Source organism: Amia ocellicauda, chromosome 5 (genome assembly GCF_036373705.1).
Source record: "Amia ocellicauda isolate fAmiCal2 chromosome 5, fAmiCal2.hap1, whole genome shotgun sequence".
In the NCBI taxonomy this organism is placed as follows: Eukaryota; Metazoa; Chordata; class Actinopteri; order Amiiformes; family Amiidae; genus Amia; species Amia ocellicauda.
The window spans coordinates 1,978,914-2,002,773 of record NC_089854.1 but is presented as its reverse complement, the minus strand read 5'-3'; the positions used below and the strand labels follow the sequence as shown (position 1 = coordinate 2,002,773).

The 23,860-nt window shown below is 46.9% G+C and overlaps 1 protein-coding gene across 1 annotated transcript in view; it reads left to right on the top strand.

Moving 5' to 3' along the window:
* cdk18 (cyclin dependent kinase 18) overlaps positions 1–23,860 on the top strand; it is a 41,741-nt gene that overhangs the window by 12,855 nt on the left and 5,026 nt on the right. Inside the window, exons 2-13 of the mRNA XM_066703169.1 lie at positions 3,882–4,033; positions 11,908–12,038; positions 14,415–14,540; positions 14,705–14,761; positions 15,150–15,264; positions 16,204–16,298; positions 16,406–16,468; positions 17,415–17,538; positions 17,686–17,806; positions 19,332–19,429; positions 21,097–21,202; positions 21,501–21,543. Coding sequence (XP_066559266.1) covers positions 3,910–4,033; positions 11,908–12,038; positions 14,415–14,540; positions 14,705–14,761; positions 15,150–15,264; positions 16,204–16,298; positions 16,406–16,468; positions 17,415–17,538; positions 17,686–17,806; positions 19,332–19,429; positions 21,097–21,202; positions 21,501–21,543 — 1,203 coding nt within the window. The 5' untranslated portion in view covers positions 3,882–3,909. The remainder of the gene's footprint in view (positions 1–3,881; positions 4,034–11,907; positions 12,039–14,414; positions 14,541–14,704; positions 14,762–15,149; positions 15,265–16,203; positions 16,299–16,405; positions 16,469–17,414; positions 17,539–17,685; positions 17,807–19,331; positions 19,430–21,096; positions 21,203–21,500; positions 21,544–23,860) is intronic.

Sequence of the window (23,860 nt, the reverse complement as noted above, 5' to 3'; positions counted from 1 at the left end):
GGGAAGGAAACCTTTTTACAGAACATTTTAAGAAAATAAACTGTTTGAGTTCCCGCTACACTGTGTCAGGATATCAAAACACATTTTAATAGAAAAATAAACCACACACACAGACACGCACACACACAAAACATTTCTGCATCTTATTAAAAAGTGAAATCACATCCAGTCCTAACTCTGGTAATTATGCCTGAAGTTATTATCCATAAAAGATTAAAGAATGTTAGATCTACACAGAGACAATGTTAGCATTTGATCTCCCTCTATTTTTGGTGTGCTCAGATCAGATTAATGCTCTGAAGATATGAGAGCACCCAACTCAGACCCCACAGCAGACAGCACCCTGGCTGTCCATTCAGCAGCATGCACGTCATACACAGCAACACGAGCTTCTGTATCTGCGGGATCTATCACAAGCAAACCCGAGGGTACCTAGTGCCATAATCGCCATGAGATTCAGTCTTAGGCCTAGACCAAATCAAAACTTTGACCTACCCGCAATTGCAGATGGCAAACCTGTTCCCTAATGCGGTTTAATTTACTGTCAGAAGCTGCTGTCTCCTGCCTCTAAATTAAACCCTGGCAGGATGCTTATTTGTAATCTGTGATTGGTGGGTGGGTCAATGTTTCAGTTTGGTCTAGGCTGAATCAAATCTAAACTTGTCTAAATTAAATTAGAAATACATACTTTCACTTTTGGTGGATTTTATTATATTATATATTATTTTTTGGCGGGGGAGGCAGTCACTTCTACTCATCCATGACATGGATAACATTAAATACTGCACTGTACTTTACAATTTGAAGCTGGTTCAGAGATTGTGTTGGAACTGCCTACTATGCCTAATCTTCATCCGAGTCTGGGGGTTTTATCTCTGTATATTACAGAGAGAGTAGTAAGTTCCTGTGCTGGAGCCGATTGTGCAGCTTCAAGTTTTTCCAGCTGCCAGCGTCCGTACCATGAGCAGAATTAGGCTACAGGTGCTGGATACTTCATTCTTTTTTATCTTATCTAATCTTGGGTAAACTGGCACAGACAGACACACAGGTTTAAAATTAGGACTACATTATTTGCCTTTCTGTTTCACAATGCATTCAAAAACCTGTAACAACAATAACACAAAACAATAACTATTATTATTCATAATAATAATAAAGAAGAGAAATGAATCGAAGTCCAGGAGTCTAACTTAAAGTTTAACTTAAATCTCAGCGCTGACCTTTTCTCTGCCTTTGCCGTTATCTTTCAGGACTCTTAACACATTAATTGATAGCCTCTTAATGGCCTTTGCTGCAAACTGCAATGATCCGGTCACTTTAATCTGCCTAAAATAAATAAATATATGTAGAGTAATTGTGACCATTTGCTCGGCGCTATCCAGGTTTTAAATAGCAGTTCACCAATATAGCTCAGTCATAAGATAAGGCTCGTGAACAAGGGGGCCCTTTTTCGTACCATTAAAGTACAAGATTAAGACATTTATCTCCCAAAGGAGAATGCACTGTGTGACTGTCGAAGGCACCGTGAGGCATTTAAAGAATCTCAAGTGGACTGATTCAGAGCATTTATCCCCCAGCACCGTGCTCCTTCTCCCTGCGCACTGAACATCGCTCAGACCCGAGAGCTCAGGGTCCCTCCCCCTCACCGCTGGCATGTCGGTAGACCGCTACCGATTGAACATGTTTCGAATTCTAGAACACAATTTGACGGAACAGTTGCAATGTTTTCTTAATTCGTTTTCCTTACGCCGAAATGAGAGAATGAAATGGTTATTACGTTCACTTTATTTTCATTATTTTCCAAGAAAGGGACATGAAATTCTTAATTATAAGTCTTACCTCAAAATGATTTAACTGTGCTGGAATGTTGATGCTGTGTCTGAGCACTTTTGCTAATTAGGCAAATTGACTAGCCTAAGAAAGCCATTTACTAATTAATTCCTTACTGAAAACTACACATGCTAAGCCAGTTAAGTCCTTGGAGCAGCATTCGTACAGATTACGCATCCTGTTGTAACTTTAGATATATTTTTTTTATTAAAATTGAAGGAATCCGCTGTCAGTGTGCAGTAGTGAGTAGAGATCTACTCTGCAATCTTGTCAGGGACTAAAAATACACAGGAAGAAGCAGAGCAGGAAAATGTAAAGCATTAGACCTGAGTTCATGTTGCAGTACAGGTATGCAAATACAGATGAAAACAAGAAATGTCTCGCAGTCTGCAGGCCATCTTTTATCGCCCATTCATTACAGGGACTGAGTAGTGTAAAGCGCAGCAGGCTCGAGGCCACTGGGTACGACCGGTGAGGGACGGAGGCTGCACAGCGCTGTCTGTTGTCAATCCACAAGCACCACTCTCTCTCCAGTGCAGCTATTGTGCTGTGGCACTGGTCACCATGTTACAACATCTATATAGTTGATAGCGAGACACGGTTGCGATCCCCTTTCCCACTTAACCCACTTCCTCTAAATCTCGCTGTTAATTAGCTCACCAGCGAACTGGAGAAGCACAATGAATCAGAGGCCCTAGCAACAAGCCTCCTCTGGTGCCCAGCAACCGAGAGCTGGAGTCTGGGAGGTGGAGGTGGAGGTGGGGGGGGCGGGAGTGGGGGTAGGTGAGCGTGACTGTGGAGGGAGGCTGGGGTGCATCGAGCTCAGTTATTTTGGGAATCAACGGGGTGAGGGCTTGGCTGTCAAGTGGCCTAGGAGAATGAGCCGTCGGCGGCTGACTGTGTGTGTTTGGTCATGCCACTGTAAGGCTATGGAGTAGCCTTGTACAGTTTACAGTGTTTTATCAAGAATGGGCCTAGGCTTGGACTTGGGCCGGGCCTGGGCCCAGACCCCCTACTCCTGATCCGAGAAGCAAAGGCTTGTGGGTACTCCCCAAGTCACTTTCCATCTCCACAGCAATGGCGGCCCTCCACCGTCAATCTCGGCATGGCTCTCCCATAAAAACACAGAACACACAGATAGGAACTCTTCATATGATATTAAACAAATCAAAAACAAAACAGTCAATCAGAAAATAGCAGGAAAACTCTTCTTTGAATCTCCACCTTTGCTGTCTTTGCATGAAAGTACTACAAAAAAGTTATCTTGCAGCATATAAATATATTTCTTCCCCCACAGTGACGCACTTGCTGCCCTGCTCTATTATAGAACCCCTCCAGTCATCTGCTGGGCTGGTGAAAACCCAGATCTCCACTCATCCCTGGATCATCCTGGGAGTGAAGTAAATCCCCTTGCCTCTATAAAGTGCCTCAGGTTAATCCAAAAGGTATCGATATCACCGACTGGTGGAGTGACAAGGTGGAGAGGGGGCAGCAGCTTCTTCATCAAGAGAATCCCCAGCCAGTCGCCCCCTGTCTTGGCCTGCTGCAGATAGCCGAGCGCCAGACCTGTAATCTCTCAGGCCCCCTGACTCCTGTCGGCCCCCTTAATAAAACCGCCAGCCCCGAGTACCTGTGGTTGCCTGGGAAACCGCAGGAGTTTCATCAGTAGCCGACAGCGAGACAGTGGACACGACCCGGAGCTGGGGTTTGAGACGGGGCTGGTACGGGAAAGGAGAGGGTGGGAGGGAGTTGTGGGCATCCAGAAAAATAATCATCATCAGCTCTCAGGGAGTCACAGAGCCGAGATCTGCAGGGTCAGTCAGTGCTGCCAGTGCTGTGGAGTCTGGGATCTCTCTCTCGAATGGCCCAGCCCAGCCCAGACACAGCAAAACACATGTTGCTGCTATGATCACTTCACAGGGTTCGACATGACCGAAAGGGTGGGGCTGATTACGGGAAGATTCGCCATGCTGATCCAGCTGGTGTTGGGGAATTCAAAAGGGACAGCATAAAACTGATGGCATTTTTAATGGCTGTCATTGTCTCTGCAGAGTTGCCCCCCCAACGCCCGGCAGTGCGATGAACAAGATGAAGAACTTCAAGCGCCGCTTCTCCCTCTCGGTGCCACGGACCGAGACCATCGAGGAGTCCCTGACTGAGTTCACTGAGCACATCAACCAGTTCAACATGTGCCGCAATGACGGTGAGTGTCAGCGGCGGCGCTCGGGGGGTGGGGGGCTGGTGGTATTGCCCTGCTAAGGTGGCCGTGGGTTTGCTTTAGATGTATCAAGGGATAAACATGCAGTTGTGCGATACTGTCACTGTGCCGAGAGTCAGGTGGCCTGCAATTATTCTGGGGCGCACTGCCATGAGTATGGCCTAGCATTCTTCCCCCACACTGAAATCCAACTGCCCCCCTTACTCCTCCGGCAAACAAACTTCTGTAGAAAGGTGCAACCTCTAGTACTCCTCCACTGTTGATGTCTCCCTCCAGTCAGTCAGTGCGGTGGTGGGGGGGGCGGGATTTTTGGCACCATCAGTCTGGGGCTTTGAGGCAAGAGAGCATCCATCCCAGTGCTGATGATTAATAAATCTGATAGTTGGGAGTGACGTGCCCGTGGACCAGCATGTGTGACTGCAATTAAAACGCAGACATCATGCTGAAAAAAGCGTTCAGATCTAATGCCCATTTAAATCATGTATTTTTTTAATAATCAGGAGGTGGGTGGGGGGGTATTGGTTTGATTTGAAGGATGTCGTCTTTTTTTACGAGTGAACAGGGATAAGAGCTTCCATGGTATTTCATTGCCTGGAGGCTCTGGAACTATCCCTGTCTCTCCCCCTCTCTGTCTGTGTCTGGGTGCTTCAGCTATTTATACTCTGGCGGCCTTTTCTCTGCTTCATGGTGGCTCCGCTCACACTGCGTCCGCCTGCCTGTCGGAGGACAGGGAGACAGCTCCCGCGCTCCTGACAGCTGGAAGCAGGGGGGAGGCCAGAACGCTATTTTTCTTTTTTCCCTCTTCCCCCAAGCTGCTAATTAAGCCGGGCTTGGATAATTGCAGCTCCTACACGACAGGCAATCAGTGCAAAGCGTGAAATGGAAGGCAGTAAGAAGGAACGCGGCCCCTCGCACAGAACGACAGGGCTCCTGAGCGCCAATTAGCTTTATTACATTGCATATCGCCCTGTCCTGCATCTCACTGGCACAGGGACACAACCATTCTCTGGTGCACACACACACACACACACGCAACTGTGCCACTGCTTTCATTACGATAAGAGAATAATAATAATTCAAAACACTCAGAGAGGTTTCAAGTATGTCAGGAGGGACAGAGGCTGCCACCAAGCCACAGCAAATCAGGGATTATCCTGTATACAGTTTTAATCATTGCATTCCCTCACAATACACACATGATTACACACTGACGATGTGTATTAATTGCAGCAATATCCTTATGAAAATGTAATGCACTGTATTTCCAGTTTCTCTCCGTTTCCACTGCTGCCCTCTACAGCTGATGCTCCGTGGTCACTCCGATGGTGTAGTAGGCTTCCACTCTGCTGTACTGCCCTCGCCCCGGGCATTATGAGCTTCAACAGGGCATGTGACAGGGCTCATCGTGTGTGAGGTCATTACAATGATGTCATTCCTCTCTGAACGTGGTGGAGATTTGCCACCCCACCCCCCACCACCAGCATGTGTCAGGGGACTGGAGTCGAGCCCGGGATGGAGTTTCGAATCTTAGCACCATGATTGGAAAAGGGCCCGTGGGTGCCTCTTTTCCTTGGCTAATGGTGGTTGTCATTAGAGTCAGGCGAAACAGAGCACCGGGACGCCAGCATATGAGCACAATGTGAATTATCTGTCAAATATTAGTTGTACACACGGTTCAAGGGCAGAGATGCCAAGCAAATTTACCGTGACAGACATTTTGGGGGCATTTCTGGGCTGATTGCAGAAGGTAAGATGAATGTCAGAGTCATGCAGCAGACTGAGGCATGGCTGTAATAACACCCCAGACTGTGTGTGTGTGTGGAGGGGGGGGGGAATAACTCAACACAGTCTGAGATCAATCTTCCAATTCAGAAGCAGCCTCTCCCTGGAAATGATGTCGTACACAACACAGCGGAGGAGCACTGGCTTTGGGAAGGGGGGGCATGTGTGTGGCCAGGGACGTCCAGATTGTCTGTCCTTATATTAGAAAGACAACTAAAAATATACAACTTTTTTGGTTTAATCTTCAAATAATTAAACAAAAAAGGTAACTCCATTATGTCTCGTTGTGGTGCGAGAGACAGAGAGAGAGAGAAACACAGAGGGAGGGATGCTCGTGTGTGGTTCTTTTCTCCATTCAGCTCCATTCGTGGGCACTGATCTGGCCTGCCAACCCCGTACTCTGGCGGAGATGAACGAGGGTAAACGGCTCTGGCAGAACAGCAAGAGCCCCCAGGCAGCTCAGCTAAATATAGGCCATATAGATGGATTTGTCAGTGCTGTGCAGTGCTGTGCAGGAACCACCCCCTCCACCCCAATGAGATCCTGGAGATACAAAGAGGAATCCCACCGCCACCCACACCCACCTGAGCCAGAGAGATCCCCTCCCAACAACAGAGGTGAACCATCACAGTCCAGACAGAAGGGGATGCAAAAGCAGCAGTAGTTTCACCCTGAAGCAAGGCAGGCAGCATCACAAAACCCATCACAAATCTGTAAACAGCCCCCCAACCCTCCCCACTCGCCCCGCCATTACTGAGCAAATCATCCCCACACTGTGCCTCTTCCATCCAGAGGACAACTGCCTGAGCCCGAGACGATCTTCTCTGTTAGAGTCTGTTTGTGAACCATCCACTCACTGACCCTTCATGTTTTTATTTTTTTTTCGTTGCGGTTGTCGATGCAGCCGCTCTGTGATGACGGCCTGCCCTCTCAACTGGTCTGCAGACAGCTATTTTTAAACCGCCACGTCCGTTCTTCTGAAACTGACAAGCACATCGGGAGGAAATCAGCCACGAATCCTGCACAAACTGGAGTAACTTTTCTCGATGTCTCCCTCGATGTCTCTGCCTCTCTCTCCCTTCTTCAGTTGCTCATGCACAACACTGCTACCTTAGCTCTTAGCTCTTAGCTCCTAGGTTCACCTGGTTTGGTTACTGAAATCAGCCACATCGAGCGAGACTGGGCCACCTGACCGGCTGCCATGCAACTCACTGTGCCTGCCAAGCAAACCAAGTCAGGTCACGCAAAGCAAAGCACAGCTCCCTTAAAAACTCAACCACCGTGGCCACAAGGACAGCAGTGACACAGAGCTGACAGCATGGGGGGGGCTGTCATCATCAGCACTCTAATTGGTATCTGGAGGAAGACAATAATTAAGGAAAAGAAAATGACTTTGCTTGATAGGACTCCCATTACCGGCAGGAAGATCAAAGTGCCTCGTAAAGCTGTGATTTTGGTACTAATATATCCACACCGTAGATAGCCTTGCTTTTTTTATATTCTTCCCCTCATCAGTGTTAACTCTAGCGTGGCCCTCTGGTTAGCGCTGCTCCAGGTGCCCCAAGAGTAGAAGATTCTCCGTCCATTGGAATTAACATTATAATTAAAAAAGAAGATAAAACAGAAGCGCAGAAAGGTTTGTGGGCACACAGATGAGTCTCAGATTCACTTTAATTAGCCATTAGGATGATACAGTAACCCAGAATGGCTCAGAGAGATCAGCAGGTGAATTCTGCATCCACAGCTGCAGCTGCAGATTGGCTTATGAACAGGACCTCACAGGCCCTCAGCGGCATTTGAACGATGGAGCAGAAGGTGGTTTGGTTGTTGTGCTCGGGGTGGCACACAGTGAATTAGCGGCAGAACCCTGCCTGATGGTAACAAGTCATGCCCCCATCCCCATGATTAGCCAGGTGTGCGTTTTCCCCAGACAGGCACTTGTCATCACAGGTAGCCGTGCTTATCCAGGTGAAAACGCCTTGTCTGACGAGGTCTAGGTCGTCTGAAAGCCTATGCTTCTGTTCTGCAGGGACATTATGATGTATTTATACATTTTGCTGCAGTTGTTGGGGTATTTCAACATGCCCCATTGTTCCTCCAAGCCCGGAAGCACATCACAAACATCTCTTGCCTCACCACGGTGGCATACACAGCCCGGAACTATGATCCTGCCAAAGGAGCACTTAAGATAAAGTGAAATTCAGAACAAAAGACGAATAACAGACCTGGGTTATCAGATCCTGGGGAGCAAAGAGTGAGCGAGACCGAGCTGCCTTGTAGGGGAGAATAGCAATTTCCTCTCCAGCCCAGCGGTATCAATTGTCCTCAGCAGTAGGACTCACAGAAGTGTGGTAGAGCATGCTTTCACAGATGTTACAATGGGCTAGGGTGATGACACTGTGCACATTTACACTATTTTTCTTGTGCCGGGCGAGGAAGAGGTTTGCTTTTTTCCGCTCCGCCAGGACAGCTACAAATGTAAACCTGTGTGTAATCAGTCACAGGCTGATAAGAAGGCAGTTTCTCCCACAGAGAGCTGCCGCACACCTCTCCCCACGTGGCCCCTGATCGTGTCTTCATTAACCTCCCAGGAGGTGCACACCGCTGCGGTGGAGGGTTTTACTGTAGCCTTTGCCCTGCATCAACGGCGTGCACTTCAGATGGATGGTGGGTGGTGGTGGGGGGAGGGGGTATAATAATGGAGCGACAGCGTTGCTTAGTTTTAATTAATTGACGTTCAGGAAGTGTGAATTAATTTAATAGGCAGGATGACGCACTGAATTGCATCTCTAACTCGCACTCACTCACGTTGAACGCCATCTGCCCGGGGAGCATGTGACCTGTGCTGTCGTGTAGCACACTAGCATGCGACACGTGACACGTGCAGACAGATGGACACAGACAGACAGACTCGTCATGACATGGGGATTACAAAGGAATATGATGGTCTTAATTTTGCCTCAGAAGGGCTCGTCCTTCATTGCACGCTGCCATGTAAAACCAGCTCTGCACCAGCGACGGGAATTCCTCAGAACGACAGCAGTGAGATGTCAACCATGCTGCTGTGATACGAGCATAAACAGGATCGTGGCCTGGCTTCACTGAGGCACTGCCCCTGTGGTAAAAACTCACTTACAGCAAGCTGCCGTGACACATGCTGCGTGTTTTCACAGTCAGTCTGTTTTACAAATTGCCCCGGCAAAACACGCATTTTCCCTGCCTAAACCATCAATAACAGAGTCCTTTGGTGGCCCATCTTTGTGTCCCTTACAGGAGAACTGAGGGGCCCCAGTGTATCGTGGGATGCATTTAAAACTGCGGGTCTCCAACGGGGTGGAAAAGGAAAGCTTAGTAAAGTCAGCAGCACCTTCTGCGAATGTATCTTAAACGTGAAATTCTCGCTGTCCATTAACACCATGACATGCTGTTTTAGCTTCTCAGTAGAATAAATCCAGTTGCTTAATGCACCCTGGAACATCTGCTTTGACTTGGAAGCTTTCATTTATCTATCTTTTTATTTATTTATTTATTTAAAATTTGTGTTCGTACTTCTGCAGTTAATGGAAGCGGGCTCTATTAAAAAAAAAAAAAGAAAAAAAAAAAGGAAAAAGGAAGCGTGTCAGCTGTATTAAACATAGAGAGCAAAGCTTTTGATCTGCTGAGAAAAGGTTGATTATGGGGCTGTCATTATCATAAAAGCACATTTGAATATCTCTCCGGTCTACGTTTCTAATTATTATTTAGTGATGTCTTTTTTTTCTTTTTTAAAAGGAAGGGCAGCGGAGGACAGGTTGGGGAGGGGGCAGGGAATGATTTTGATAATGCATTCTCTTGGAAAGCAGTCTCTCTCTTTATGGTGCTGCCAATCCATCATATTGCAGTACGCAAGGAAGATAAGCCATATTAAAACCGCGAACGCTGATGATCCCTGACAGGTGTCTGATCCGGTGCCTCATCTGTGAGCTCCGCCGCCGCTATGAAAGGCCGCTTTGTTATGCTCTGGCACTGCGCGTTTAATGAATTTCCCAGCAAATGCTTATCTGTGTTTGATATTCCCTTTGTAAACAGGTCCGCCGCCTGCAATGGGGCTCTCCAGGCTGGACTCTGCACCGCCGTGTGCGGAATTGACAAACCACACTTCTTCTGTTATGATTAGAGTCTGATCTTTGTCAAAGTGCATCGCTGCCACATCGAGCCTTTGACTTCCAGCTTTCAAGCTTTCAGCAACTCCACCTGGGACACATCTAGACGTCCTGACATTTCATTTGTGCAGAAAATAGAAGAATAGAAGAATTTTGAAACCAGCATTATTTGAGAAAAGAGAAAACAACATAAATACGAGTAAATCAAATAAGCTTCTCTCTTAACGGCTGTGATTGGTGATGGATGAGGGGCTGTCGAGTACAAGGGATGAATGGCTTTAAATCGGGCTTGTGGTTAGGCTTTAGTCACTGTTTCTGTCTCGTGTCTGTCCCAGGTCTGTTGCCAATACTGATATCCAGCCGCGACTAAGGGGAGGTCAGATGAGGGGTTCAAGTTAACCACGGGATCTACAAATCCATTCGCAGTGAGGTTCCCTCCTTCTCGTCACACCTGAATGCTCATTAACTCAATTCAGCTCTTAATTGAGCTAATTACTGATCTTAATCAGACCCTGTTGTAATAATAATAATAATTTAAAAAACAACTAAAAGAGAAAACAATGAAGAAGCGCAGATTTAAATCCTGATTAATCCAACTGAGGATTTTTATAAGAAACCAGGGGAGCCTGGTGGGGCTGGAATTAAAAACAAAAGACGAAGAAGATATAATATAAAGGGCTGTCCAGGATCAGACCAAGGGGTTATCAAGCCTGGAGCGGTCTGCAGTTTAATTACCCATCAGGCCTTTTGTTTGTAAATCCTGCCCCCTGTGGGGCTGTAGGGCTGCGTGGGAGCGGTTCTCCACACACCTCTTCTCACCTTCACAGAGCATGCTGTTCAGGGCACAGTGATATTTGGAAATGAGAAGAGAAGAGAAGAGACAGAGAGAGGAGACAAGACAGCATGAGGGAGATTTGCAATCCTCCCCCATTGTTCTTTTTTCCCCAGTGTTTTTGCAAGATGATCACCAAGTCACAATGTGCACGGGGGGCAGGATGGCTCGGAGGGTGTCAGTGCAGGGGTGGGGATTGTGGGGGAGTGCAGCTTTCACTGGTTTCCCTGTAATTAAACAACTGTCCTGGTGACAAGGTTTTCATCAGCTGACACACATTTCACACAATCAATACAGAGCACGAGCCATTAGTCTGTGGCATTCATGACAATAATTACTGTACCCATCAGAGTTTTTGCGGCTTCAAAATGATGTTAAATATATATTCGTCAAGAGATGCAGTTTAAGGTAAAGCGCACGTCCCTTCTGGGGGCCAATTTAAAGAGAAGATTTTAACAGAACCTCACTGGTAGCGACAGATCATATTTTCTTGACACAGCAGCAAAGCACAAAACAGCACAGCGCTGGGCCGTCCCTACAGACAGGGCTGCGTTTGAGCCTGCGGGATTATTTAAATGACTCTCATAAACTCGCCTTGCCTCTTCCTTCCGACGCTGCTCCCCGAGAGCGGTCTGTAAAGGTGGGAAGCAGAGAATGTTCTGCAGATGCAAACAGGAAGGGGCTCCGTTTGCATAGGCATCTGAAACTAAAGGTGTGTGGGGGGGGTGAGCTGAATACATGCACTGCTGTGGGAAATTAGAAGCCGTACTCATGCATCGCACCAGACAGGCCCTGTATTTTCCACATCGCAGCACATAGATAGGACATAGGAAAACTACGCCAAGAGACACAGGGCTCAAATTAGTGTCAAGTGTCACTTTCTATTCAAATCTCTCTCTTCCGTGCCAGTAACACTACGCACCCACGATAACTCACCATGTACTGCACTTCACATGCGAGAGGGGCTGCAATCCAGTGGAGTTTTTTTTTTTAGTTTTTTTTAGAAATGTGGTCATTGGAAGTCATTACTTTATTTTTTGACCGGTCCTGGCCATTCCAAGCTCACTGCCCACCACCCTGCTCTGTACCCCCGTGTCTCTCAGACCTGGTCCCTGACAGCCTTAGACTGCAGGCCCTGCAGCCAGAGCGCAGCCCCCTGCCCGGGGAGGAGAGCCAGTCGCCCACACACCTACAGTACCACAGCCGGTCGCAGCACCGCCGCTTCTCCATGGAGGTGAGTATGGACTGACTCCAACACTGACACACCTGCAATGCAACACTGACACTGCAAAACTGACACACTGACAAGGCCTCTAGCAATACTGGACACTGCTATACAGCAAAACTGAGAGAGAGAGATTTTGGATTTTGGTTCTTATGGATTTAAAGCAGGGAAACTACTTTATGTATTATTATTATTATTATTATTATTATTATTATTATTATTATTAGGAAATCAAAATAAACAATATCAGTACTTGTAAAGCAAAGCAAGAGGTATAACAAAACGTTGTATAAGTGCTATTGTACAGGAGAGTAAATGGCTAAATTACATGTACTGTCTGAAAAGATGTGTCTTGAGTAAGCGCCGGAATGAGGTCAAGGACTCTGCTGTTTTGACTTCGGTGGGCAGGTCATTCCACCATTTAGGGTTCAGGGATGAGAAGGAGCGGCTCTGGAGGAAGGAGAGTGGAGAGGAGGCAGAGTTAGTCTTCTGGCACTGGAGGAGCGCAGTGCTCTTGAGGGGATGTATGTAGAGACGAGGGTCTGAAGGTAGCTTGGTGCCATGTGGTGGAGACAGCTGTAGGTGAGGGTCAGTGTCTTGAACTGAATGCATGTCGGTATCGGGAGCCAGTGGAGGGAGCGGAGCAGTGGAGTAGCGTGTGTGAATCGGACGAGCAGCTGAGTCGAGTAGTTGGTGAGGAAGGGTTGGATTCGGCGTATGTTGCTCAGGAAGAATCTACAGGTGCGTGTCAGCGTGGTGATGTGCTGGGTGTAGGAGAGCGCAGGATCGAGGGTGACTCCTAGGTTTTTAGCGGAAGAAGAAGGAGAAAGTGTCATAGAAAGTGTCCATAGGGGATTGAGATGGAGAGATCAGCAGAAGGTGAGGAAAGGGGGGGATAAAGAGGAGATCTGATTTGGAGAGGTTGAGCTTGAGGTGTTGCAAGTGTATCCAGCCGGAGATAGCAGACAAGCAGGAAGAGATACGAGAGGGGATGAGAGGGTCAGAAGAGGGAAAAGACAGGAAGATCTGGGCATCATGGTAACAATGGTAAGAGAAACCATGGGATGCGATGAAGGAGCCCAGGGAGCGAGTGTAGAGAGAGAACAGGACGGGGCCCAGGACAAAGCCTTGGGGTACGCCTGTGAGGAGAGGCTGGGGGGTGGATGAGGAACCTCGCCATGTCACTTGGTGGAGGAGAACCAGGTGAGAGCAGTCCCAGAGATTCCAAGATCAGCGAGGCAGGAGAGGAGGATGGAGTGATCAACAGTGTCAAATGCTGCGGAGAGATCAAGGAGGATGAGGACAGAGTCAGTGACTGAGTGGAGTGAGCTGTGCGGAAGCCGGATTGCAGAGGATCCAGGAGTGAGTGTTGGGACAGAAAGTCAGAGAGCTGACGGTGGACCGCCCGCTCGAGAGTCTTGGAGAGGAAGGGGAGTAGGGAGACAGGGCGGTAGTTCTGAGGACAGGTGGCATCAAGGGTTGGTTTCTTGAGGAGTGGGATGACAGAGGGGAAACAGCCAGAGAGGAGTGAGGAGTTGAGGAGGGAGGAGATGAAGGGGAGAAGATCAGGAGCAGTCGCTTGGAGGAGGTGAGAAGGGAGAGGGTCCAAGGCACACGTTGTGGGTTTGTGACATAGGAGGAGAGCGGAAACATCAGAGTCCGAGAGAGGTGAGAATGAAGAAAAGGAAGCTTGGTTGGTGGAAGACTTGGGTGGGATGGGAGAGGAGGGGGGACTGTTGAAGAGCTTGCGGATGTCTGCAATCTTGGAGGAGAAGAAGGAGGTGAAATCATCTGCAGAGAGAGACGAGGGAGGAGGAGGGGGAGGGGGGCAAAGAGGGAGGAGAAGGTGGAGTAGAGTTTGCGGGGGTTGTTGACAGAGGATTCAAAGAGTGACTGGATTAATACTTCTTGGCTGAGGTAACCCTGCATCAGTTTAGCAGTAGTTTAATAGTGAAAAATAGTCTTTAAATGCTGATATTAAATCTGGCTGATCTGTGCTGAAAGGCCTTGGATGGTGTGAAGCTGTAAGGAAGCAGCAGAACTTTATATATTAAATATATATCTATACGTCTAATTATTACTATTATAATGGAAAGGTGTCATTTGCCTTGATCTATAAAATCAGAAAAGTTTGTGTGCAGAAAGACTCAAACCTGCACCCTGTTTACTGCAGACTGAAGCAGAGAAACAGAGCCAGCAAGCACTTGTAGGCACATCAACATGGCTTTGCGAGTGCTTTTGATCTCAGCCTCACGTGACAGCGGTGTGTTCACTCTCAAATACACCCCTCACACAGCCCTGTGCGTCTCTGTGTCCCTCTTCACTCTCTCGCTCTCTCCCCCCCCCTCTCTCTCTCTCTCTCTCTCTGTCCATTCGTCTGTGCAGGATGTCAGTAAGAGGATGTCTCTGCCTGTGGACATCCGCCTCCCAGAGGAGCTCCTACAGAAGCTGCAGCTGGACAGCCCGCCCTCCTCTAAACCCCTGAGCCGCATGTCCCGCAGAGCCTCCCTGGTCAGTGCGTCCCCCGTGGGTCTGTGTGAGGGTCCTTGTGTCAGCATGAGACTTTTGTCCATGTGAGGGTCTGTGTGTCAGTGCCAGACTCAGTAGTAGTGGGTCAGTGTGTGTGTGAGGCATTCTTGATCACAGGGTTAATATGATGCCTTCTCTTTCTTTAGTCTGACATTGGCTTCGGAAAACTGGAGACCTATGTAAAACTCGACAAGCTGGGAGAGGTAAGACACTCTCTCTCTCTCTCACTCTCTCTCTCTCTCTCTCTCTCACACTCACATGCACACGCACATTGGCGACTTTTTCTGAATAAGCAGACAGGGCCCAGTAAAGCAGACAGTCAGTGCAGGGTATTATCGCACACTTTCCAGTCCACAGAAGCTCATCCCTCTGCAGTGCATGGCAAGATGGGGTGAGACCTCAGTCAGGCTGAGCCACATCAGTCCTGCCAACACAGGGCCGCACTACCATTCACAAGGAGGACATCAGTGCACTTGTGGGACACACTCTGCCCCTCTCTGTCTCGCTCTATACATCTCACTCCTTCACTGTCTCTCCCTGTACACTTCACTCATGACCCTAGATTGTCCTGCTCTGTTTTCCCTCTCTCAGGGTACCTACGCCACAGTGTTCAAAGGGCGCAGTAAACTGACAGAGAATCTGGTGGCCCTGAAAGAGATCCGCCTGGAGCACGAGGAGGGAGCGCCCTGCACCGCCATTCGCGAAGGTACCCAGGGGCCCTGGAGCCGAGGGGCCCGGCTGCCAAAATGCGTGGGATGAGTGGGCCTGGTGTTAACGTGGATGTGCCAATGCTGCCATCTAGTGGGACAAGGCAGAATTGCAGTAATGATGACAGCTTCACATTTGAAGGACAGAAATAATTGTTGCTTAAGATTAAAGTAATGAAAAAGGGATCTAGTCTAGATAGACAAACAACCTCAGTGTTGCTTTCAATTCAATAACTGGGAGAAACAGAGACCAGCGTTTAAAGTGGTTTGAAGAAAATGTCAATATGCATGTTTTTTGGGGGGGTTTTGGGAGGGGGGTTGGGTCGTCGGTATTTAGTTGCGTCCGCTGTTGAAGATCATTGTATTATTTAACAATCATGTTATTGTATTACTTCATTGCACAAAACGTTTTATGAATTGCTCTGATATTAGGTAGCCTTAATAAAGTCATCACCAAAGTCTTAAACTTAGTCAGCAAAAGAGAATGAAGAAGATAGAAATAATACCATAAGACTCGTGTGTGGTCTGATTTTTTATGAGATGACTGATCTTTAGAAAGTTTAGATTGCTTTGGAAGGCTCTACAATGAAATTCCTCATTTCATTTGAACTAGTAGCTAGTGTTTGTATATTCAATTAATGTGTGCTGGTGGAGTGATGTCAAAACTGTTTCCGGGGTACTGTGGTGAAAAGTAGGCCTTGCATAAACTCTGAAGACGTAACTTCCAGTGAGGTCTCATGAGACAGGGTGCATCAGTAGAAATATAATTTTATTTTTTATTGTGTGTATGTTTGTATTTGTGTCTTTCCCCTTTTTTGGAGCCATACCGCTCACTTTATTTAACCCTACCATTACAATAGTGAAGTCAGGTGAGGAGAGAGGTGGGGACTTAACATGGGCTTTGGTGACTGACTGTCTGTCACCCCCTGTCATCGCAGTGTCATTGCTGAAGAACCTGAAACACGCTAACATCGTGACTCTGCACGACATCATCCACACCGACCGCTCGCTCACCCTGGTGTTTGAGTATCTGGTAAGCATTGTTTCCCCCCGATTGGCTGGCTGGCCCACCCTGTCGATCTGTCCCATTATCTCTGTTCGGATGACTGTGTGACGGTCTCTGTGCATCCCTCTTCACAGGACAGTGATCTGAAGCAGTACCTGGACAACTGTGGGAACATCATGAGCATGCACAACGTCAAGGTGAGTGGCTGGGAGCGAGGATGCGTTAGATGTTCCCCCTTCATTTACCGATCTTCAAATTTAACCATAAACTGTGTATACATTGTGGTAGAACCCCTGAGACCAGCTTCTACCCAGTGAACCACAACAGCAACTGACTGTCGATTGGCAGAACCGAACAAATGGACTGGGCACCACCCCTTCCTGTAATTGACACTGGGCAAACCCTGCCTGAGTGCTTCAATTCAACATTACAGATTTATATTAAAGGATTCATAGTGCACTGGAGTACTTAAATACCCAACATGTAGGAATGATTGATACAACAAAAACGCTTGTTTGTTTGATATTTATTTATTTATTAATCCATCTTCACTATGGGAGGTACAGATCTAGATGAAGTAACGCATGAGAAAGACCTAGGAGTCTACGTGGACTCCTCACTTTCTCCATCCAAGCAATGTGGGGAAGCAATAAAAAAGGCAAACACAATGCTGGGGTATATTGGCAAAAGTGTAGAATTGAGGAGCTTTTCCAGATCAGCAGGGACACATGCACCCGGGGACACAAATGGAAATTGGGCTTCAAGGCATTCGAGTTATTAATGGACACCAAATGATCACAATGGGTCGAAAGCCTCCTCTCATTTGTACACTTTCTTATGTTCTTATGTTCCCCCGGCCTCCCAGTAGCTGCATCCCAGGTTGTCAATGATTGCCTTTCTTGTACATGATTAAAGTAACGGTTTCTAAGGTTACCAGTAATTTTCCTTTGAGCAAAGTGAAGGAATGCCAGCTGCAGTGAGCGCCATCCCTGGAATGACAGACACACAAAAACACAGACACACACACATTTGTGGGGACTTTCACAAACCCAGTGACAATCGCCAGGTTTCTATTTACGGTGCCTCCAGCCACGCAGGGCCCCTCCCTTGCCTTCAATTCACACTGGCTCTACTCCCTCTCAGATCTTCACGTTCCAGCTGCTGCGGGGCCTGTCCTACTGCCACAAGAGGAAGATCCTGCACCGGGACCTGAAGCCCCAGAACCTGCTCATCAACGACAAGGGGGAGCTCAAGCTGGCGGACTTCGGTAAGGCCCTCGCTGGCTGTGCGGGGTTAGGCAGCGTGGCCAGCATGAACACACCGCACTGCAGCTCAGCTCCTGCCAGGCTCTGCGTGGTTGCGTGCTTCTGCGATTGTGACTGTTACCATTGTCGTTGTTTTCATCCCGGTCTAGGCCTCGCCCGGGCCCAGTCCGTGCCCACCAAGACCTACTCCAACGAGGTGGTGACCCTGTGGTACCGCCCCCCGGACGTGCTGCTGGGCTCCACAGAGTACTCCACACAGATTGACATGTGGTGAGTGCCCCCCACACGGGCTGTGTCCTTTTATGTATCTGATGCATTATCCATTAATTATTATTGCATTTGACTGTTTTTGTTTAATTTTGTTGGTTTGACAGTTTGCCATTTTATCACAAATGCAATTGTTTTGATTGATTTAATGCACTTGTTTCTTGAGTTTAATTTGTATTTTGGTTTAAACACTGATTTTAGAATTGGATGTAAAAAAATGTTATCATAAGTATTACATTTTTTTGTATTGTTTTTATTTTGTAATGTAAAATACTTTTCCAATAAAACAGTCCTGTGTCCTCGGCGTGTAACAGCCGAATCACACTGCTAGGCACTGACCCAAACTATAAACCTCAACGCTCGCCCAACTCCAGCCCCCAATGCCATGCCCTAACCGCAGCTGTCAACACGGCCCTCAGCACCATCTCCAAATCCTGGTCTACGATTGATCGATTCCCAGTCTCCAGTACCAGCTCTGTCCCTGACTATTCCCAGTGTCTAAAGACAGTCACTCTCCTTACCTTTGCCGAAGATGAATCCTTCACCATAATGAACACTTACTCTCGTCTGGCTCTAATTAATAAACACATGAAAAGCTTGGCCCGTCTCCATTGCAGTAAACATTACAGTAGATCACTGCACAGAGCTCTACCACGGATAGCATGTTTGCAAACTTTAAATCTCAAAGTTTATCTCTGGGTTCACTTTGAAATGGGTCAGAAGGGGATCACGATCTTCATCTTTAGCTGCTTTCACAAACCAAATCCTCCCGCTGCAGTTTGTGCTTTTCAGCGCTGTCATTCTTACTGCCACAATCAGGGCGATTTTAAAGAAATCAGAGGAGATTTAAAAAGGTCATGCTTAAGGCACAACACTGAGAAAGCCCGTCTGTGGTGGGAGGGGTGGAAACACCACAGCCCTATTAATATTTCACTTATAATACCACTAGTTTCTCCTGCTATGAATCCACCCTGTCATTTCGTCAGGTTCTCTCTGGGAACAGGGTGGCGTGAGAGCTCCTCCCCGGACACGTTAACAGGGCCTCACTTGGTCGAGCACTGACATGCAGACCGGATCTCCCGGGGTTATCCGAGGGCACGGGGTACAGGGTCTGGCATGGGAGGGGGAGCGGTGCTGTGCGTGTCTAGGTCTGGGTCTGGGTCTCGCTATGGAATCACGATAGACAACTCTCTTGGATGTCCACGGTCACTGCGGTGTGATGTACGGACACTGCGGCCCCCGCACACTCCTGCCAGGCCTCGCACTGTAGGTACGGTAAGGCAAGCTGGGAGCCTCTCTATGGCCCCTCTATGGTGGCGTCACAGAAACCAGTGCCACAGCCTCCCGCTTCCTCAGTGTCACCAGAGTAATAAACGCACAAGGGGCACTGATTGTACGCCATGCCCACGCCAGCCCAGTAACCACAAAACACCAGGGGAGACGGGGAGATATCTGCTGCTCATAATGTGAAGGATTTTTTTTTTAATGCACCTTGCTGAGCTTGTTCTCTACCCTTCCCCGGCTGCAGGGGCGTGGGCTGTATTCTGTACGAGATGGTGACGGGCCGGCCCATGTTTCCTGGGTCCACAGTGAAGGAGGAGCTGCACCTCATCTTTCGGCTCATAGGTGAGGCTCCATGGCTGCAGTGCTTACATCGACCACCAGGGGGCGACAGGGCACGAGTTGGAACAGCGGTTCATCTGCAGACCAGCTCAAATCGGTTCAGAAGACCGTGGTGCTTTGGAAGGGGGTCCGTGTAGGAGCCGGTCCACACGCATGTCACACCCCAGTATTTTACACTTGCTAAAGCATGATAGCTATGAATATTAACATGGTGATACGCTAGGGGTGTACATCTGTGCAACCTCCTGCCCACAATATGACATCACACCTCTGTGAGATCTAGGGTGGGCCCAGTTGCCTGGCCTCATGGACGATGTAAGGCACTACTTTCAGGACCCCCATTTAAAACACTCTTCTCTCGTGGATTCATGAATTAATTAGTAGTTCTGCAAAAATGTTCAGCATTAAATGCATCACATTTTAAATCTATATTTAGGTTTTTAATATTAGAGTTTCTAATCCTATTATTTCACATCTGGGATATTTAAAACAATAAAAACCACCAATAGGAGAATATTTTCTGTTTAATGAGAAAACAGAACAGTGCACTGGAAAATCTGTAGACTGGGTGCGATATATTTCTTACACACTTCCAAATGAATATATGAATGAATTAATTAATGAATGAAGAAAGAAAGAAGTTTACAAGTTGCGTAAACGTATATCCATTCTGCCTGTGAAGCCAATTCAGTCCAGCGCTATGTGATGCAATAGTCTCCCTCTGTGACGCTGCAGTGGAAATACTCCCAGTACGGTCGCCAGAGAGGAAACGTGGTTTAAACTGTACCACAGTTATTCTGGCAGCCACTTCACAGTCAGTGGACAATTACCGGCAATAAGTCACCGGGCCTGGTCAGTGCGAATCCAACCCGCCCCCCCAGCAGGAAGCAACTGTGGGCCGTCCGCGTTAATCAATATCCTTAATCAAAACAGTCTTCCTTTTGTTCGCCAGCAAAGTCTACCTGGTGAATACCTTACACCACTGTCTCCTTGTGGTTTATTATTCCAAGATCCTCGTTAAGGGTCAAGTGTCAAGTGTCCTCCATAGGGTCTGACAGGTTGTCCCATACCTCATGGATTGAATCTGAAGTTCCCAGTGATCTCCCCAAAGCCCTAATAACTCAGCTATCTGTCCTAGTTTCATGCCGTTGCGGGCCCATTTCTTTTGTGTGTAAATAAAACAAAAACAGGGCTGTTCTATATGGATGTGGCTACCTGTTAAATGAAGGCAGTGAAAGTGTCTGCATCATTGTAAACTAGCTCTGGTCAGTCCGTCTTGTTCGCCACATACAGAGCCTCTATCTAGGCGACTATCTGGTGCATGTTGATGACATCACGGATGCGCAAGCGTTAAAGCTACATTTTATTTAAAAGCGTATTTAATCTGCTGCAGATGTATTCAGCTTTCATGTTGTTAGGGGACACACCCAATCAGATATTTGAATAAATAAAATGAAACAGGAGTCAATATGGGACGCTTTGTATTCTGGGAGATATTGTATCCCATCTCCACCCTCTGTCTGGAAAGGGTTCTCAGGGTGGGCCTCATCTGTTCTGGCCATTTCAACATTGAGGTCTCAAACCAGGCTGGGCCGGGGACCCCGTCAGCCGCCGAGGCCGTGTCACATCCACTCCCTGCTTGCTGACCCAGAATCTCCTTCCCTCCCCAGGCACGCCCACAGAGGAGAGCTGGTCGGGGATCTCAACGAATGCTGAGTTCAAATCCTACTACTTCCCCCAGTACAGACCCCAGCCGCTCATCAACCACGTGCCCAGGTAACGAAATATGGACAGAGACACAGAGAGACCGATAGACAACCATGGGAAAGATGGCAGCTATCATAGATGCAGAAGCTCTGTTCAGCAGCTTGAGGTTTAAGGGCATTGGAGTTCAAAGACGGGCTTTATGCCCTTGAATTGATATTAATTGATATTAAACCGAGCACTTGGCCTCTAGTACCTGGCTGGTGCTTTTAAAAAGTATGAATCAAGAGAAAGACGCCTGGGACATGTTTTTGTATGTTTGAAAAGATGTTGATCCACATGACTCGCATGTTTCTGTGTGTATTTTCAGGTTGGACACGGAGGGAATTGACCTCCTCACGTGCCTACTACTGGTAAGAGTCTGAACACCGAACACTGTCTCTTTACCTTCTGTGCACCGAGGTGTTGCCTTTCCACCTCGGCTCCTGTCAACACCGAACAGATCCCTATCGGTGCGCAGCGGCCCTCCCTTCACCCGGCGCAGAGCAGCAAACATGTGACAACAACAAATAGAAATCAGTAGGGCTGTCCCGGGTCAGTTTTTACTTTCGAAGGTTTGGAACACATTACCGAATGAAGGTTCAAACCTTCGTTGGTGGTAATTTGCAATAACTTATCGATGACGTCACATTAGCTACCAGTGTATAGATTTGAATGACAATCCTACTTTTTAGTTTTTACAGATAACCCAGATAAACAAGATAAAACATCCCCTTGAAGTTTAAAATAAGTTATCCCGAGCAGTAATCAAGTTTTTTACAAGCACACGGTTTGATTTTACTTGCATGAAACATGCTTACCTTCCTGTAAAAGCACTACTCATAATAAACTGTATGTGCGCTGACATATGTATGTTAAATGTAATCTGTATTTTATTCAATACAGAAAAAGTGTTGGAAATTGCAATTCAGTGTAAACCCCTTGATGAATAGCCTATATCCTGGTGTTCAACTATACGGAAATTAGTAAATACTACGAACACACAAACCTTAATATTTGGGTTAACTATAATAACCCAAACAGTTATTCTACAGTTCAGAGTTTGTTTGTCAACACTATATATTGTTCGGTATATTATATAATAATAATAATAATAATAATAATAATAATAATAATAATAATAATAATAATAATAATGGGTTGATTAACAAAAAACTTGAAGAGTTAGTACACATTACTAAACACAGCTCATCTCCACTTCTCCGCTTTCAATTCTATGCAATTGACCATTAAGCTGAATAAATTATGCATAATAATTTAAATTTGTGTTGCAGTGATCCCGGAGTTTGCTTGTTCCTCCGTGATACCAGTTCTCAGTTGCTCAGCTTACATTTAAGCTTTTGGATTCTTCTGTGCATTTAGCAAAACATGCTAAACAGCAGATATTATCGTTTTTGTTTTGTTTTACATTTCCATTATATTGCACAACAGCGCTGTAAAGATGGCGGATGAAGAAACAATAAAGCGGAATAACGCAGAGTGTCCACAGGCATGCTGGCAAATGGGGGATAGTGAAAAAATACAACATACATGATCAGTGTAATCGTATAATTTCAAAATACATTGTTTAAATGTAATCTGGTCCAGTGTCTGCAAACATGACAGGGGCAGTTGAGGGGCTTTTTATGATGGTTTTGAAATTTATTTTCATCAACTTTTATTTATTAATGAGCAGTATACAAATCTAATGTTTTAATTTATTTGGCTACGTGGCGTTTACTATTTTAACTTTTGCGGGGGTTTCCAAGCAGTAGACTCAACGTATGATTACAGGACCAACAACAAATTGTTGTATTTATTATGACTGCAGCACACACATCTCAGGGACTGAACACGCTCACACAGACTCGTTATTCCGCACCCCTCACCTGTAATCCCCTCTCCCTGCGCTCCTCCCCACTGAACCCATTACTGGGTGTGGTGGTACGTTACAGTATTCAAATATTGTACATTTCTATTAACAAGAGAGAGAAACATTTATTTGATTGTGACAAGATGAACCTTCAAAGACAAAGGTCTGGAGACCGAAAATATTCAACAATCTTCAGCAGCATCTTGGCAGCAATCAAATACTTAATTATGTAGCAGACCTGGTTTGACAAGGCTAATTATAGCTTTAATGACAGGTAAGGAGGTGTGAACCAAACATGTTTGAGCTTTGTGGCCCTACACCTACGTAAATTATACTGCATGTGTATAAACCTGGCTCTCTGTTTTAGTGTGCTGCCAAACATGGGATGCTGTCCACAAGAATCTGATTAAGATCTTAGTTTGTTTAAACTACAGACCCCATTTTCGTACACTTCCAGTTTACATAGCTGTAACGGTGGGTGGCACTCGCGGCAGAATCAACAGGAGTCGGGTTCGTCACGGTGAGGGTTGAGGGCAGTAGGAAGGATACAAACAAGGATATGAACTCACGGTTTCGCACCAGGTGCCCGGATTATTTTACCTCCCTGTTTGTGCAGACGTTTAGAAAGCTCAGAAACGGGTCTCTGATTACAGCCGGAGAACCAATATTCCCGGCACTCGGCTGAATGAGAGCTCTCCGGCTGTGGACTATAACTCAAGACACATACCTGGAGTTGTGAAAACCTATTGGCTGTCAAGAAACCATTCAAAATCAAAATACCCCGTCCCCATCCCACCACAAAATAGAGCGACAAACTG